At 36.5% G+C, this 13,292-nt stretch overlaps 1 protein-coding gene across 3 annotated transcripts in view; it reads left to right on the top strand.

Annotated features, from left to right (window-relative positions):
• The window catches only part of LOC106873345 (uncharacterized), a 263,949-nt gene that overhangs the window by 151,123 nt on the left and 99,534 nt on the right, over window positions 1-13,292 (top strand). For all 3 annotated transcript variants that reach the window (XM_052977316.2, XM_089343929.1, XM_014920673.3), the window contains exons 15-16: window positions 4,827-5,084; window positions 12,955-13,209. In XM_052977316.2, coding sequence (XP_052833276.2) covers window positions 4,827-5,084; window positions 12,955-13,209 — 513 coding nt within the window. The remainder of the gene's footprint in view (window positions 1-4,826; window positions 5,085-12,954; window positions 13,210-13,292) is intronic.

Raw genomic sequence — 13,292 nt, 5'->3', positions numbered from 1 at the left:
AAGTCAAAAGTATTTGTTGGAGAATTTTTATGACTGCATCAGCCCTAATTTCTGGTCTCCTAATTTCTTTGATTATAATCCCATTGATTACTGTATGGAACACACTTGAGAAAGACACCAGCCACTCTGCTTCCATCACCAAGGCCAAGATGAAGGAAGTGTTCAAAGATCTTCCCAGAGACACAGTGAGGAATGCATATGCCGGGTTCCAGAGCCATCCTTAGGCTGTTGTGTAAGCTGGACGAGGCTTCTTTGAGTAAATTGTTACGTCCCAGCCATAATCTAGTTGATTTTTGATTTTTCCAAATACTTTTATTTTTGGATGAAGTATTGTGTTTTCTTTTCCTTTTGTGCAAACTGTCAAATTTAACCTGAACACCTGTACATACACAATATATATATATATATATATATATATATATATATATATATATATAAATATTTATATATATATATACCTTTGCCACCTAAAAAAGAATATATGAAGAATTTAATTGATAAGATTAATTCATTGTATGAAGTGGTGTGCATTTTGAAATTGAACTTTAGAATATAGTTAAAAACATTAAATTCCACCAATTCCCTATGAGAATAAACTCTTATCTAAGAAAATTGCAACAATTATTGAAAGAATTTAGGAATTAACCTGGAATACAGATAAAAGCTGGAAACTTTTATCATTTAGAATCAAAAAAATACTTCTCTTTAATTAAAAAACAATTCCCAAAGGGTTATAAGCTTACCTCGAAAGAAAATTTTCTAAACATTAACTTAATTGTGAAAGACATTGTTGAAGATCAAACTGAACCTTACACTCCCAAAATCCCAAGAATTAATTTAAAAGATCACAAACCTAATTTTAATACTGATCCACAGGTCAGATCAGTAAAATTATTATTGATAAATATATTCCTAGGCTTAAACAAAATATTAGTTTTATCTTTATGGTCTAATTCCTTGGAGGTTATTGATTGGTTCATTAACATTAAGGGTAAAAAACATACTAAATTCATTCAGTTGGATATTTCTAATTATTACTCATTCATCAATCCTATCTTCTGAATAAAGCATTAATTTTCACCATGAAGAATCCAGAGTTATCCAAATGTGAGGTTGATATAATGCTAGTGGCTAAGAAAACCATAATTTAAATTCAACAGGAAGTATTGAACTAGAATTGATAGGCTGATTATTTTGATATTACTTTGGGATCCGGTGGTTTAGCCGAAGTTACCAATTTAATTGGTATTTGTATTCTTAATTGTATACATAATGCATTTCCTGAATTGGGAGTTGGATTATATAGAGATGACGCTCTATTCACTATATATAGATCTAATATGGTTAATTTAGAAACGTCTAGAAAAAATCTTTTCAAATTCTTTAATCAGTGTTTAAAGAAAAATATCAGTGTAAGATAATAACAGGGGATCATACGTATTATTACATTGGCTCATCTGCTACAGTTTGAAATCTAGATTTCATAATTATTCTCATTCATTTTAGTATAGAAGAAAAAGTAATTCTACAAATTTTAGTAAATGCATTTGGGATTTAAAAGATAGGAACAGTAAGTATGATTTAATGTGGTCTGTTATTAGTTATGCACCATCGCACAATATTGGTAATTCTACATGTGATCCTTGCCTTGAAGAAATATATTACATAATCACTTCTAAATTAATTTTATTAAATTTCAATGGGAACTTTACAATAAGATGTTGTCATAAATTTCGAAAGTTATTCTTGAACATCCAGCATTGAAATCTGATTTAAAAGCATTTGGGTTGCTATTTCTAGCAGGTAAAGCTTGGCTGGTTCATACCATCTTGATGGCATTTGTCAGATGATGTCAGAGATCAAGGGAGAGGTAAATGACATTTACTTCATTAATTTACATTGAGAGAGGAATTTTGGGACAAATTCTTCAACAGTTGGAATTCAACTTAGGACTGGAAGAATAGAAAGATTGCATTGCAGAATTAATTCTCATCTGTCCTTAACCTCTGATCAAACACCATCAGGGCATATAGCCATTATAGAAATATTATAGTCATGCTATTTAACAGTCTTTATTTTGGGCCATGGGCCCAATTATCCCCCACCCACACACACACAACACACGCTGGAGCTAGCTTAAGAGTCCACACAGAGTATGGTTTTTAAGCTAGTGTAATATATTATGGTGACTGGAAGTGAAATAACTTAGCAAACTAAAAATTAAAACCATCCTTTCTTAAATAGCTTACAAGTTTTTTTTTACATTCTCTCTCTGTTTATTTTCTTTTATTCCTTTCTGTTGAAGAGTGTAGGCTCAAAATGTAAAAGACTTTATCATTTTTGCCAAGTGTCAAACTAATACATTTATTTGTTGTTCATATACCTGTCTTTGTCTTTTGTTTTTCTATAAATTTCAACTATACACACATACATATATGTATAGGCACAGGAGTGGCTGTGTGGTAAGTAGCTTGCTTACCAATCACATGGTCCCAGGTTCAGTGTCTTCTACTATAGCCTCAGGCTGACCAAAGCCTTGTGAGTGGATTTGGTTGACAGAAACTGAAAGAAGCTTGTCGTATATATGTATATATATATATATGTATGTGTGCGTATTTGTTTGTGTGTCTGTGTTTGTCCCCCCAACATTGCTTGACAACCGATGCTGGCGTGTCTACGTCCCCGTAACTTAGAGGTGCGGCAAAAGAGACCAATAGAATAAGTACTAGGCTTCCAGAGAATAAGTCCTGAGGTCGATTTGCTCAACTACAGGTGGTGGTCCAGCATGGCCACAGTCAAATGACTGAAACAAATAAATGAACAGAAGAATATATATATATATATTATATTTCGGAATGGTCATTTTTTTTAGGCAAATTAACACACGCACTATATATTTGTTCATCACTCATTTATTACTGTTCTTATTCTAACTAATGTCCATTTTCTGGGAAACTGTACATTTCGGATAATATACCCACTCTATTGACAGATATATGAGTGCATCTTTTCTTTGATTTAAGATCTCTTAAATGACTCATGCATATATATATATATATATATATATATATATATATATATATATATATATATATATATATATGAAAATATTTGTAAAAGTACTACACGAGTAAGTGGATATTGAAAATGAATAAAAATGAAAATGCCACTTTTTTAAAACATTTTTTGGGTGTTTTTATTAATTTACATGTTTCGGTTTTTTTGAAAAACCTTATCAAAAATGAATATAAAATATGTGAGAAGAGAAAAGGGCTATTAATAAAATAAAATTGAATTTAAAATTAAGAATGACATTCATAGTTTACTGTTATTTCTTGCATGCGCACGTGGTCCTTTCCTTGGACATGGTAATTCCAACTGGTTCTTTTAGTAGATTACTACTATCTATTTTAGTAAATTAAATAGTGGTCAGGAATTCTAGGAGTGGTTGTAGCTGTCGAATAACTAGCAGCAGTCATGATAATAACAATAGTAGTAGTAGTAGTAGTGGTGGTAGTCGTCGTGGTGAAGTTGTTCCCCCTATGGTTTTAATAGAAATCGGGTTCTTTGATCCCCGAAATATTTTTTATAAGAAAATACTGACCAAGTCTAAATTCTCTAAACTAGCAACACTGAGACTTTCATATATATTTTAATATTTTTATACGTAGATTTGCAAGTTATTCATAAGAAATAAACAAAGGGGATCGAAGAACATCCGTGTTCTCATCAGCATAGACGTTCTAGAATCAATATAATTTGCAGAACTATACACGAACTGTCTTCATGTGACTTGCATATAGTTCTACCGATTACATTGGGGCTATTTTTCAAAATGCCTGACCTCTTTCTTGCATAGTGGTCATCCCTTATACACGTGTAGTACAATTTTTTCTGAATTTTCAGATTTTTTTATATGCTAGGCCACTTGGTTTTAAATTGAATTAATATTCAATTTATCACCCTATCTATATAAATAATAATTTAAATAGTTATGTTCTCCAGCCAACAGCATATACCTCAGTGAATTATTCTCTGCAGAATTGTTTCCGGAATTTTGTGTGCCGGAGCTGAGGCATTTTGAAAAATAGCCCCAATGTAATCGGTAGAATTATATGCAAGTCTTATTTCATGAAGACAATTCGTGTATATTGATTCTAGAACGTCTATGCTGATGAGAACACGGATGTTGTTACATACAGATATTGTTACGTAAGTAAAATGTTAATGTTCGAAACTGCAGTCCATAGATAATTCTTTATTCTGTATATTTCTCGTTTTGTCCTGTTCTGGTGTTTTTGCGAAATTTTTCTGGAGAACATTATTTTTCTTTGTGGTTGGGTCGTTGATGACCCCTTTCTAGCATATTGGATGTCCACCTAGTGGTCATACACGTGTAGTACAATTTTTTCTGAATTTTCAAATTTTTTTATATGCTGGGCCACTAGGTTTTAAATTGAATTAATATTCAATTTATCACTCTATCTATATAAATAATAATTTATATATATATATATATATATATATATATATATATATACACATACACACATACATTTATGCATACATGAAATATATTTATGTTTACAATATATATATGTGTGTGTGTGTATGTGTGTGTGTGTGTGTTACTATAAAGTGATAAGCTGGGATAATACGTTCTAAGTTCAAATAACTTTACTTTTCTTCCTTTCAAGGTTGAACACTGGGTTCAGTGTAATCAACTTATCCCTTCCACCAAAATTACTGGCTCTGTGCCAAAATTTGAAATCAATATTTATATTTCTATGCCTTGGAATGCATTCCTAATGATTTTATTCTTCCAGTTGTTCCAATCAAAAACCAGAAATCTCAGACAACTGGTGCCAGAATTTTACTGAAGGATGATGATAAGTTGTACACAGCTAGTGTTTGGACAAAGACTCAACAATGGGTGAATGGATCTCTCTCGATGACCCAACTTGATGTTACAAGACCAGATCACACATGGAGTGTGAAGAGTGTCATAACTCAAATCCCTGGTAAAAATGTACAGATTAATGTATCATCAGAAGGATTTAAAACTAGAAACATGGTTCTCACATGTAAGTATTGACTTCAATAGAAAACACTTCCTTTCTGACAAATTCTTTTTATTTGGTATACATTCATCATCGTTTAACATCTGCTTTTCATGTTGGCATGGGTTGGATGGTTTGAGTGAGGACTGGCAAGCCAGACGGCTGCACCAGACTCCAATCTGATCATGCAAGGTTTCTACAGCTGGATGCCCTTCCTAACGCCAACCACTCCGAGAATGTAGTGGGTGCTTTTTACGTGCCACTGGAATGGGAGCCAGTCAGGTGGCACTGGCCACAACCACTTTTGAATGGTGCTTTTTACGTGCCACCAGTACAGATGCCAGTCAGGTGGTACTGGCATCAGCCATGACAATGATTTCACTTGACTCAACAGGTCTCCTCAAGTACAGCATATTGCCCAATGATTGAAGGGTACTCTTAAATAGGCTGATTATGTGACACTGGCATAGGCCACGGCTATGGTCTCACTTGGCTTGCCAGGTCTTCTCAAGCATAGCACATCTCCAAAGGTCTCAGTCACTTGTCATTACCTCCGTGAGGCCCAACGTTTGAAGGTCATGCCTCACTACCTCATCCCATGTCTTCCTGATTCTACCTCTCCCAGAGATTCCCACTGTTAGGGAGTGACACTTTTTCACACAGCTGTCCTCATCCATATGTAACACATGACCATACCAGTGCAGTCATCTATCTTGAACACCACATCTGATGCTTCTTATGTCCAATTTTTCTCTCAGGGTGCTTACACTTTGTCATGTATGCACATTGACATTTCTTGCAAGCTTACACATGGACTATGTTTCACTTTGTGAAGCATGGCTGTTTGCATTCATGCGTCATACAGCCTACCTTTCACTCTGAGTGACAGGCCCTTTGTTACCAACAGAGGTAGGAGCTCTCTGAACTTTGCCCAGGTTATTCTTATTCTAGCAGCTACACTCTCAGAGCATCCACCCCAGCTACTGACTTAGTCATGTAGGTAACGAAAGTTATCAGCTGCTTCTAGTTTTTTCCCCTATACATATATACACAAATATATACATACATATTATATATATACATATTGTATATATAGGTGCAGACATGCCTGTGTGGTAAGAGGCTCACTTCCCAGCCACATGGTTCCAGGTTCAGTCCCACTGTGTGGCACCTTGGGCAAGTATCTTCTACTATAGCCTTGGGCAAGACAAAACTATGCAAGTAGATTTGGTAGACAGAAATTGAAAGAAGCCTGTCATATATGTGTGCGTCTTTGTGTCTGTGTTTGTTCCCCACCACAACTTGACAAAAATTGACTGATAGAATAGGTACCAGACTTTAAAAAATATGTTCAAGGATCAATCTTTTGAAGGCATTGCTCCAGCCTGGCCAGAGTCAAGTGAGTAAAATAAGTAAAACCGGGAAGATAAAAGGTATATGTATATGATAGGGTTGGACTTTTGAAATTACAGGTTCAATCCAGCCAAAAGGCTTCAACACTGTATTGGTCAACCCACTTTGACTTCACTTACAAAGGCTGGATAGTTGAACATGACACATTACATCTCTGGTGTTTTGACATAGACATGATACAATAATCTTTCAAAAGGTTGTCATTCATAATGGGTCATCTTCCAAAGCAATGGGTCATCTTTTAACCTTTTAAACCACAGCTGACATGTATATGCTTTCACGGCATCCAGATTCACTTCACAAATGTTTTCATTGCTTTTGTAGCGGTACTTTTTTGAAACTCATACAGTGAGCAATGGCAAATATGTTGTTTCATAAAGGTTTTATCCATCCATAGGGTTAATTACCGAAATAACTGCTGGATAGAAGAGATGATATACTACTTCTAGACAGTTCCCACCCATTTGACCTTGGCTTCGACATGATTGGTTAATTCATATTTCATATTGGTAGGAAAATGCACATGCTTTCTGAACACTCTAATATATATATATATCAGGCTGAGTAAAAAGCAAGCAACATTTTGAAACATGAAATTCATCACAATATATTTCAACAATACGGAAATTTTATTCATCAAAGTAAGCACCTTTACAATGAATGCATTTTTACTAACAAGTTACAAGGTTGTTTTTTACAGTAACATAAAATTCTGGAGTTCTGGAACTGATGAACTCTTTGAAAGCACTTTCAGCATCGATTTGATTTTTGAACTCCTTCTCTTACAGGAAACCATCAAGGTGCTTGAAAAAGTAGTAGTCGGTAGGAAAAAGGTCTGGGGAATAAGTTGGGTGGAGAAGAACTTTGTAGCCAAGTTCCCTCAATTTCTCGAGCATTGTCATGAAGAATGATTAGCCATCTTCTGTTGACCAGTCTGGGACAGAGGAGTAACAGTTTTCCATTCATTTTGGCAATTTCATGGCCATATGTTCCACACATGCACACAGAAACACACACACACACGTGTGTGTGCACACAAACATACACAAACACACACGCTTACACACAGAGAGACCCTTTGTCACCAGCAGAGGTAGGAGCTCTCTGAACTTTGCCCATGCTATTCTTATTCTAGCAGCTACACTTTCAGAGCACCCATCCCTGCTACTAACTTGGTCACCTAGGTAACAGAAGCTATCAACTACTTCTAGTTTTTCTCCCTGAAATGTGGCAGAAGTTGTTCTCTGCACATTTTCAGTGTTTATTGCTCCTGAGCATCTGCCACATACAAAAACTATCTTCCTAGTTAGCCTTCCTTTGATATTGCTGGACACCTCTTATGTGTCCATAGCTTGCACTGGGTACATCTTATAGAGTTTCTACCTATGCCTTTTCTACAGATCGAGCAGGGCCATCTACCTGAAGGGGTTTGTGGTTTGCCTGCCTTGGCCCTTCAATTCTAATCCTTGCTTCCAAATCTGAAACTTCTTCTCTAGTTCTGATAGTGACTCAGCAATTAGAGCAAGGTCATCAGCATAGAGGAGCTCCCAGGGGCATCCTGTCTTGAATTCCTCTGTTATTGCCTGGAGGACTATGATAAATAGGAGGGGGCTGAGGACTGAACCTTGGTGGACCCCTACTTCTACCCGGAATTCTTCACTGTACTCGTTGCCAACCCTCACCTTACTGACAGCGTCTCTGTACATGGCTCGCACAGCTCTCACTAACCATTCATCTATCCCTAGTTTTCTCATTGACCACCAGAAAAGGGATTGGGGGACCTTGTCAAAGGCTTTCCTCATGTCAGCAAAAGCCAGGTACAGAGGTTTATCTTTGGCTAGGTATTTCTCCTACAACTGTCTTACTAGAAAGATAGCATCAGTGGTGCATTTCCTTGGCACAAACCCAAACTGCATCTCATCAAAACTGACTCTCTCCCTAATTAGTTGGGCTATGACCCTCTCCATGACCTTAATTACCTGATCCAACAACTTGATACCTCTGTAATTATTTGTACCTAAAGCATCACCTTTACCTTTGTAGCAGTTGACTATGGTGCTGCTACACCAGTCATTGGGTATGACTCCTTCATGTATCACCTGGTTAACAATACGGGTGACTAGGCTATAGCCGACACCACCAGATATTTTGAGCATCTCTGCAGTGATTCCTGATGGACCGGGTGCTTTCCCTGTCTTCATACTCTTAATTGCTTTATCTACCACTGTTGGGTCGACATTCGGTAGACTTTCCAAGCCTTTGGTCCTCATAGCGCAGAACATTGGCGAATGTTTTCTTATCTGCTTCCCCTCTGTCCTAACTTTCCTTCTGGCAGTCTGATACAATTCCCTGCTACCACCGTTCTTCCAGTCCTTCCAAGCTTGTTTCTTTTGTCTAATAGCCCTGTCAACCACATTGTTCCACCACCACGTTACCTTGGGTCAAGAGGGCACTTTGCACCATCCACAGATCTGGTCAGTGGCTCTCAGCAGGTTGTCCCGTAGAAACCTCCAGTTGTCTTCCACATCAGTTGTCTTCCACATCAAAGGCTTCAAGTAAAACGTCTCTAAATCTCTGTCCATTTGCAGGATCTTTAAGCTTCCAGACCCTTCTCCTCCATGCTGGTCGTCTTCTGGGCATCCATTTAGCCCTGTTCCTGAAGTCGCTAACTACTAATCTATGTTGAAATAGCTTTATGCCAATAATAAAGAGAAAACTACTAGTCTCCTGCTGAGGGGTACATTCTTCACCTGGGAAGGTTTTGGCATTAATAAGCAGCCTTATTTCCCTTTTTCTGGCGAGGATGTAGTCAATTTGGCCAGTGTGTCTGCCATTATAGTAGGCGACTAAGTGACTGGCAGGTTTCCTGAAGTTGGTATTGCAAACCATAAGATCATTTGCATCGCAGATCTCCAGCAGTCTGGTTCCCTCCTCAATGCGGGAACCAAAGCCATAGCCTCTATGTACACTTTTGAAGCTCCTTGCATGTTGTCCAACATGTCCATTGAAGTCACCAGCCACAAAGAGAAGGTCTCTGTCATTCATCAACGAGGTAGTCTGCAAGAGGGTGTCATAAAATCAGTCTTTCTGCCCATCAGGTAGCCTCGGTTGAGTGGCATAGGCCAAGATAATGATTGCTAACCTATGATAACGCACTAATCTAATGTTAAGTATTCTGTCACATACTCTGACTACTTCGCTTACCTTATCAACCCATTTCTCTGCAAGAAGTATACCCACGCCCCCGACCCCATCAGTGTTCCTTGCTCAGAAAATCTTGTACCTGTGTTCTTTGCCTGTGATGAACCTAGCGGAACCTCCTCACCATCTTACTTCTTGGATGCAGCACAAATCTACACATCTCCGTTCAAGCATCTCAACAATCTCACCAGATCTACCTTTCAGTGTGCCGACGTTGAGTGTGCCAACTCTTATGGTGTGGGAGGTGTGGGCCTGTGAGACACTGGGATGAGGGACAGCAGTATCATGTACCTGAAAAGAAAACTCGCATTTGGCAGAATTCATAAACAAACAATAGCCTTCAGCCTGCATACACTACACCATCATTTTTATGTATGTATCTATACATATATGTATATATATATGTATATATACAATAGGCTTCTTTCAGTTTCCATTTACCAAATGCACTCACAAGGCTTTGGTTCGTTTGAGGCTATAGATGACGACACTTACCCAAGGTGCCATGCAGTAGGAGTGAACCTGGAACCACGTGGTTGGGTAGCAAGCTACTTACTACACAACCACACCTGCACCTTTGTATATCTATATATATAAAGATGAAAACGTGTCTGTGTGTCTGTCTGTCTGTGTGAATCCCTAAAACTTGAGAACTACACAACCAATTTCATTCAAATTTTACACATGCCTTACTTAGGGTCCATGTAGTGTTTTAGGCCAAAAATATTTTAGTTTCATGCCTAGTGCGAGCCCAGTGCAATATCACATCCCCTCCACTATTGCAGAATTACGTGTCAAAAGTAAAACAATAACATCTCTCTATTGTAATGTCAGATATTTTCATTTTAATAGTTTCACTTTAATACTGAAACTATTAAAGTGAAATTATTATCTCACATATATACAGGCATACATACATATATACATACTTATCTATAATACTAGCAGAGATACCAGGCGTTGCCCGTGTTACATGCAATGGAAGAATTAGACTTTTCTGTTATATTTTCTCTAATGAACTGGAATACCTATGATTTGAATTTCATCAAAATTGCAATTGAGGGTTCTTTCCCTCTTTACACACCGTAAAAAAATTGTAATCATGACACATGTATCCCATACTACTGATCTTTATGCACAGATTCCAAAATTTCAGTCTTGTTAAAAGGAACCTGTTAAAAAGATTTTGCTCCTGAAAAATGGAGGTCATGGAGCTCTAAAATGTGGGAGTTAATGTGGCAGTGTCTCATATTTTTCTTTGCCCACTCAATTGTATCTATCAATCTATCTTTTTGTGTGTGTAGATATATATATATATATATTTAATACACATACACACATATACATGTATGTATATGTGTATATTCATATCTATTATATAAAAGTTAATGTCTTTATGTGAGTTCATGTGTTACTTATACATTCAAAAACTACTGCACAGATCCTAATGAAATTTGGAACACAAAATCCAAGCCTAGGGAGAAGGGTAATGCTGTGTGTTTCATAAAGTTTCATGGACCAAAATTACTGAATGGATCTTTATAATATTTGGAACTTAGATTCAATGCATAAGGGCGGGTATAATGCAGTATGTTTGGTTTGAATTTGAGATGGCTTAAAGGGGGCAAAACCCCCATGAAAATTCATAAGTTTTCGATGTTGATGAAATTTCAACCATGGCTAATTGACACACATCAAGATGTATTCTCAAACTTTCCACTTCTCATGAGGATTCTAAGACCCCCTAATGGGGGTGGGGTCTTAACTCCCAAATTTTAGTCATTTTTTTATGGATCCAAAACTAGGTCAAAAGTACTGAATGAATCTTTATGAAATTTTGAAATTATATTCTATGCATAAAGGCCATAACTCCCATGAAAATTCCTATATATTTGATGTTGATGAAATTTTAACCATAGATATTAGACACAAATGAAGTAATATTTCTAAAATTTCATCTTCTTAGAAGTTACAAAGACCCCTTCATGCAGACTTAACACCCACAATGTAGTCATTTTTTTCTAAGCATAGACGAATATAGTTGTACTCTTGGAAGCTGTAGGGTCACCCGAGCACAAAATATGAGCGTTATTTGTAATTCAATGGTACAACAGTGTAAGAGTTTGCTTTGAGATATATTTAGATTGTGATTTCGGCAATGTGGTGCATAAATTGTCAAGTAAATGAAGGCATCCTTGCCTCCACTGATTCAGTTGCAAAGTGTTGAGTAAAGTTATTTCCTTGCAAACCTCCTTTGAGTCTTTTTATCATCACTGGGTTACACATAGTCCCCAGGTGGTAATATTGATTTCAAGGCATACCCAGATGAGTGACTGGTTATTCAAAGACTGGTTATTGTAAATTTATTCTGTATTGCAAATTTATTCTGTATTGTAAATTTATTCTATATTGTAAATTTATTCTGTATTGTAAATTTATTCTGTATTGTAAATTTATTCTGTATTGTAAATTTATTCTGTCCAGTTACCTATCTGTATAGTGGTCAGTTGTAAACTCCAGAGGTGACACTTTCATTTCCCCTTAGCCCTCATGTCACACAGTTGTTAATGTTTATTTCAGTTGGATCACACCCTTCCAATTGCTATAGATCCGTAATGCATCTTACAGCTGTGCCTGTCACCTGTATGGTGAGGAATTCTACATTAGGGAGTAGTAACGACTAGGCTAGGGTAGCTGACTGTTTATTGTGATTATTCATTTTTTGGTTTCCTGTAGCTTTGCTCTCTTTTACAAACTCAGTGAACATACATATATTTCCTATTTCAAAGAAATTCAAACAATAGCTATAAGACCCAAGTCAAAAAGATTCTCAACAATTCAACTTCTCTGGTTGGCATTAAGACACCCACCCCCAATAGGGGCCTTAACACCCACATTTTAGAGCTCCATGACCTCCATTTTTCAGGAGCAAAATCCTTTTAACCTGTTCCATAAGACTGGAATTTTGGAATTTGCGCATAAAGATCAGTAGTATGGAAAATATGTGGCATGATTAGAATTTTTTTACGGTGTGTAAAGAGGGAAAGAACCTTCATCTGCAATTTTGATGAAATTCGAATCATAGGTATTCCAGTTCATTAGAGAAAATATAACAGAAAAGTCTAATTCTTCCATTGCATGTAACACGGACAACGCTGGGAATCTCTGCTAGTATATCTATATTTATTTATTTATTTATTTTTGTTTATTTTTATTTATTTTTTATTCTATTTATTTTTGTGGTTGTCTTTCAATTTTATGCTCTGTCTTTCATTCCCAGTATCCAAAAGCATTGTCATTGATGCAACCTCAATAATGGGTACTCTAAAAATTGGCCCAGACATATACACACTGCAAGGTGGACTTGACCAGCCATGGAAGAAAATAGGGTTCAAGTACGTTTCATATCTCAAGGTCACAGATCCTCATAAAACTGTCCTTGATTTCTCTGCAGGAATTAGCAATGAACCTGGCAAAAGATTTCTCGTTGATGTGAAGCTTGACAAAGTTTATTCCAAATTAGTTTCCTTTTATGGTAAGTTTCTTTCTCAAATCTTTTCATCATTATGCTCTTACTGGTTTCAGTGTGAACTTCAGGCTTACCAGGTATTGCTTTTC

This window comes from Octopus bimaculoides, chromosome 28, assembly GCF_046866305.1.
Source record: "Octopus bimaculoides isolate indiv1 chromosome 28, ASM4686630v1, whole genome shotgun sequence".
Lineage (NCBI taxonomy): Eukaryota > Metazoa > Mollusca > Cephalopoda > Octopoda > Octopodidae > Octopus > Octopus bimaculoides.
The sequence above is the reverse complement of the archived record's forward strand: the minus strand, read 5'-3'. Positions and strand labels throughout refer to the sequence as shown.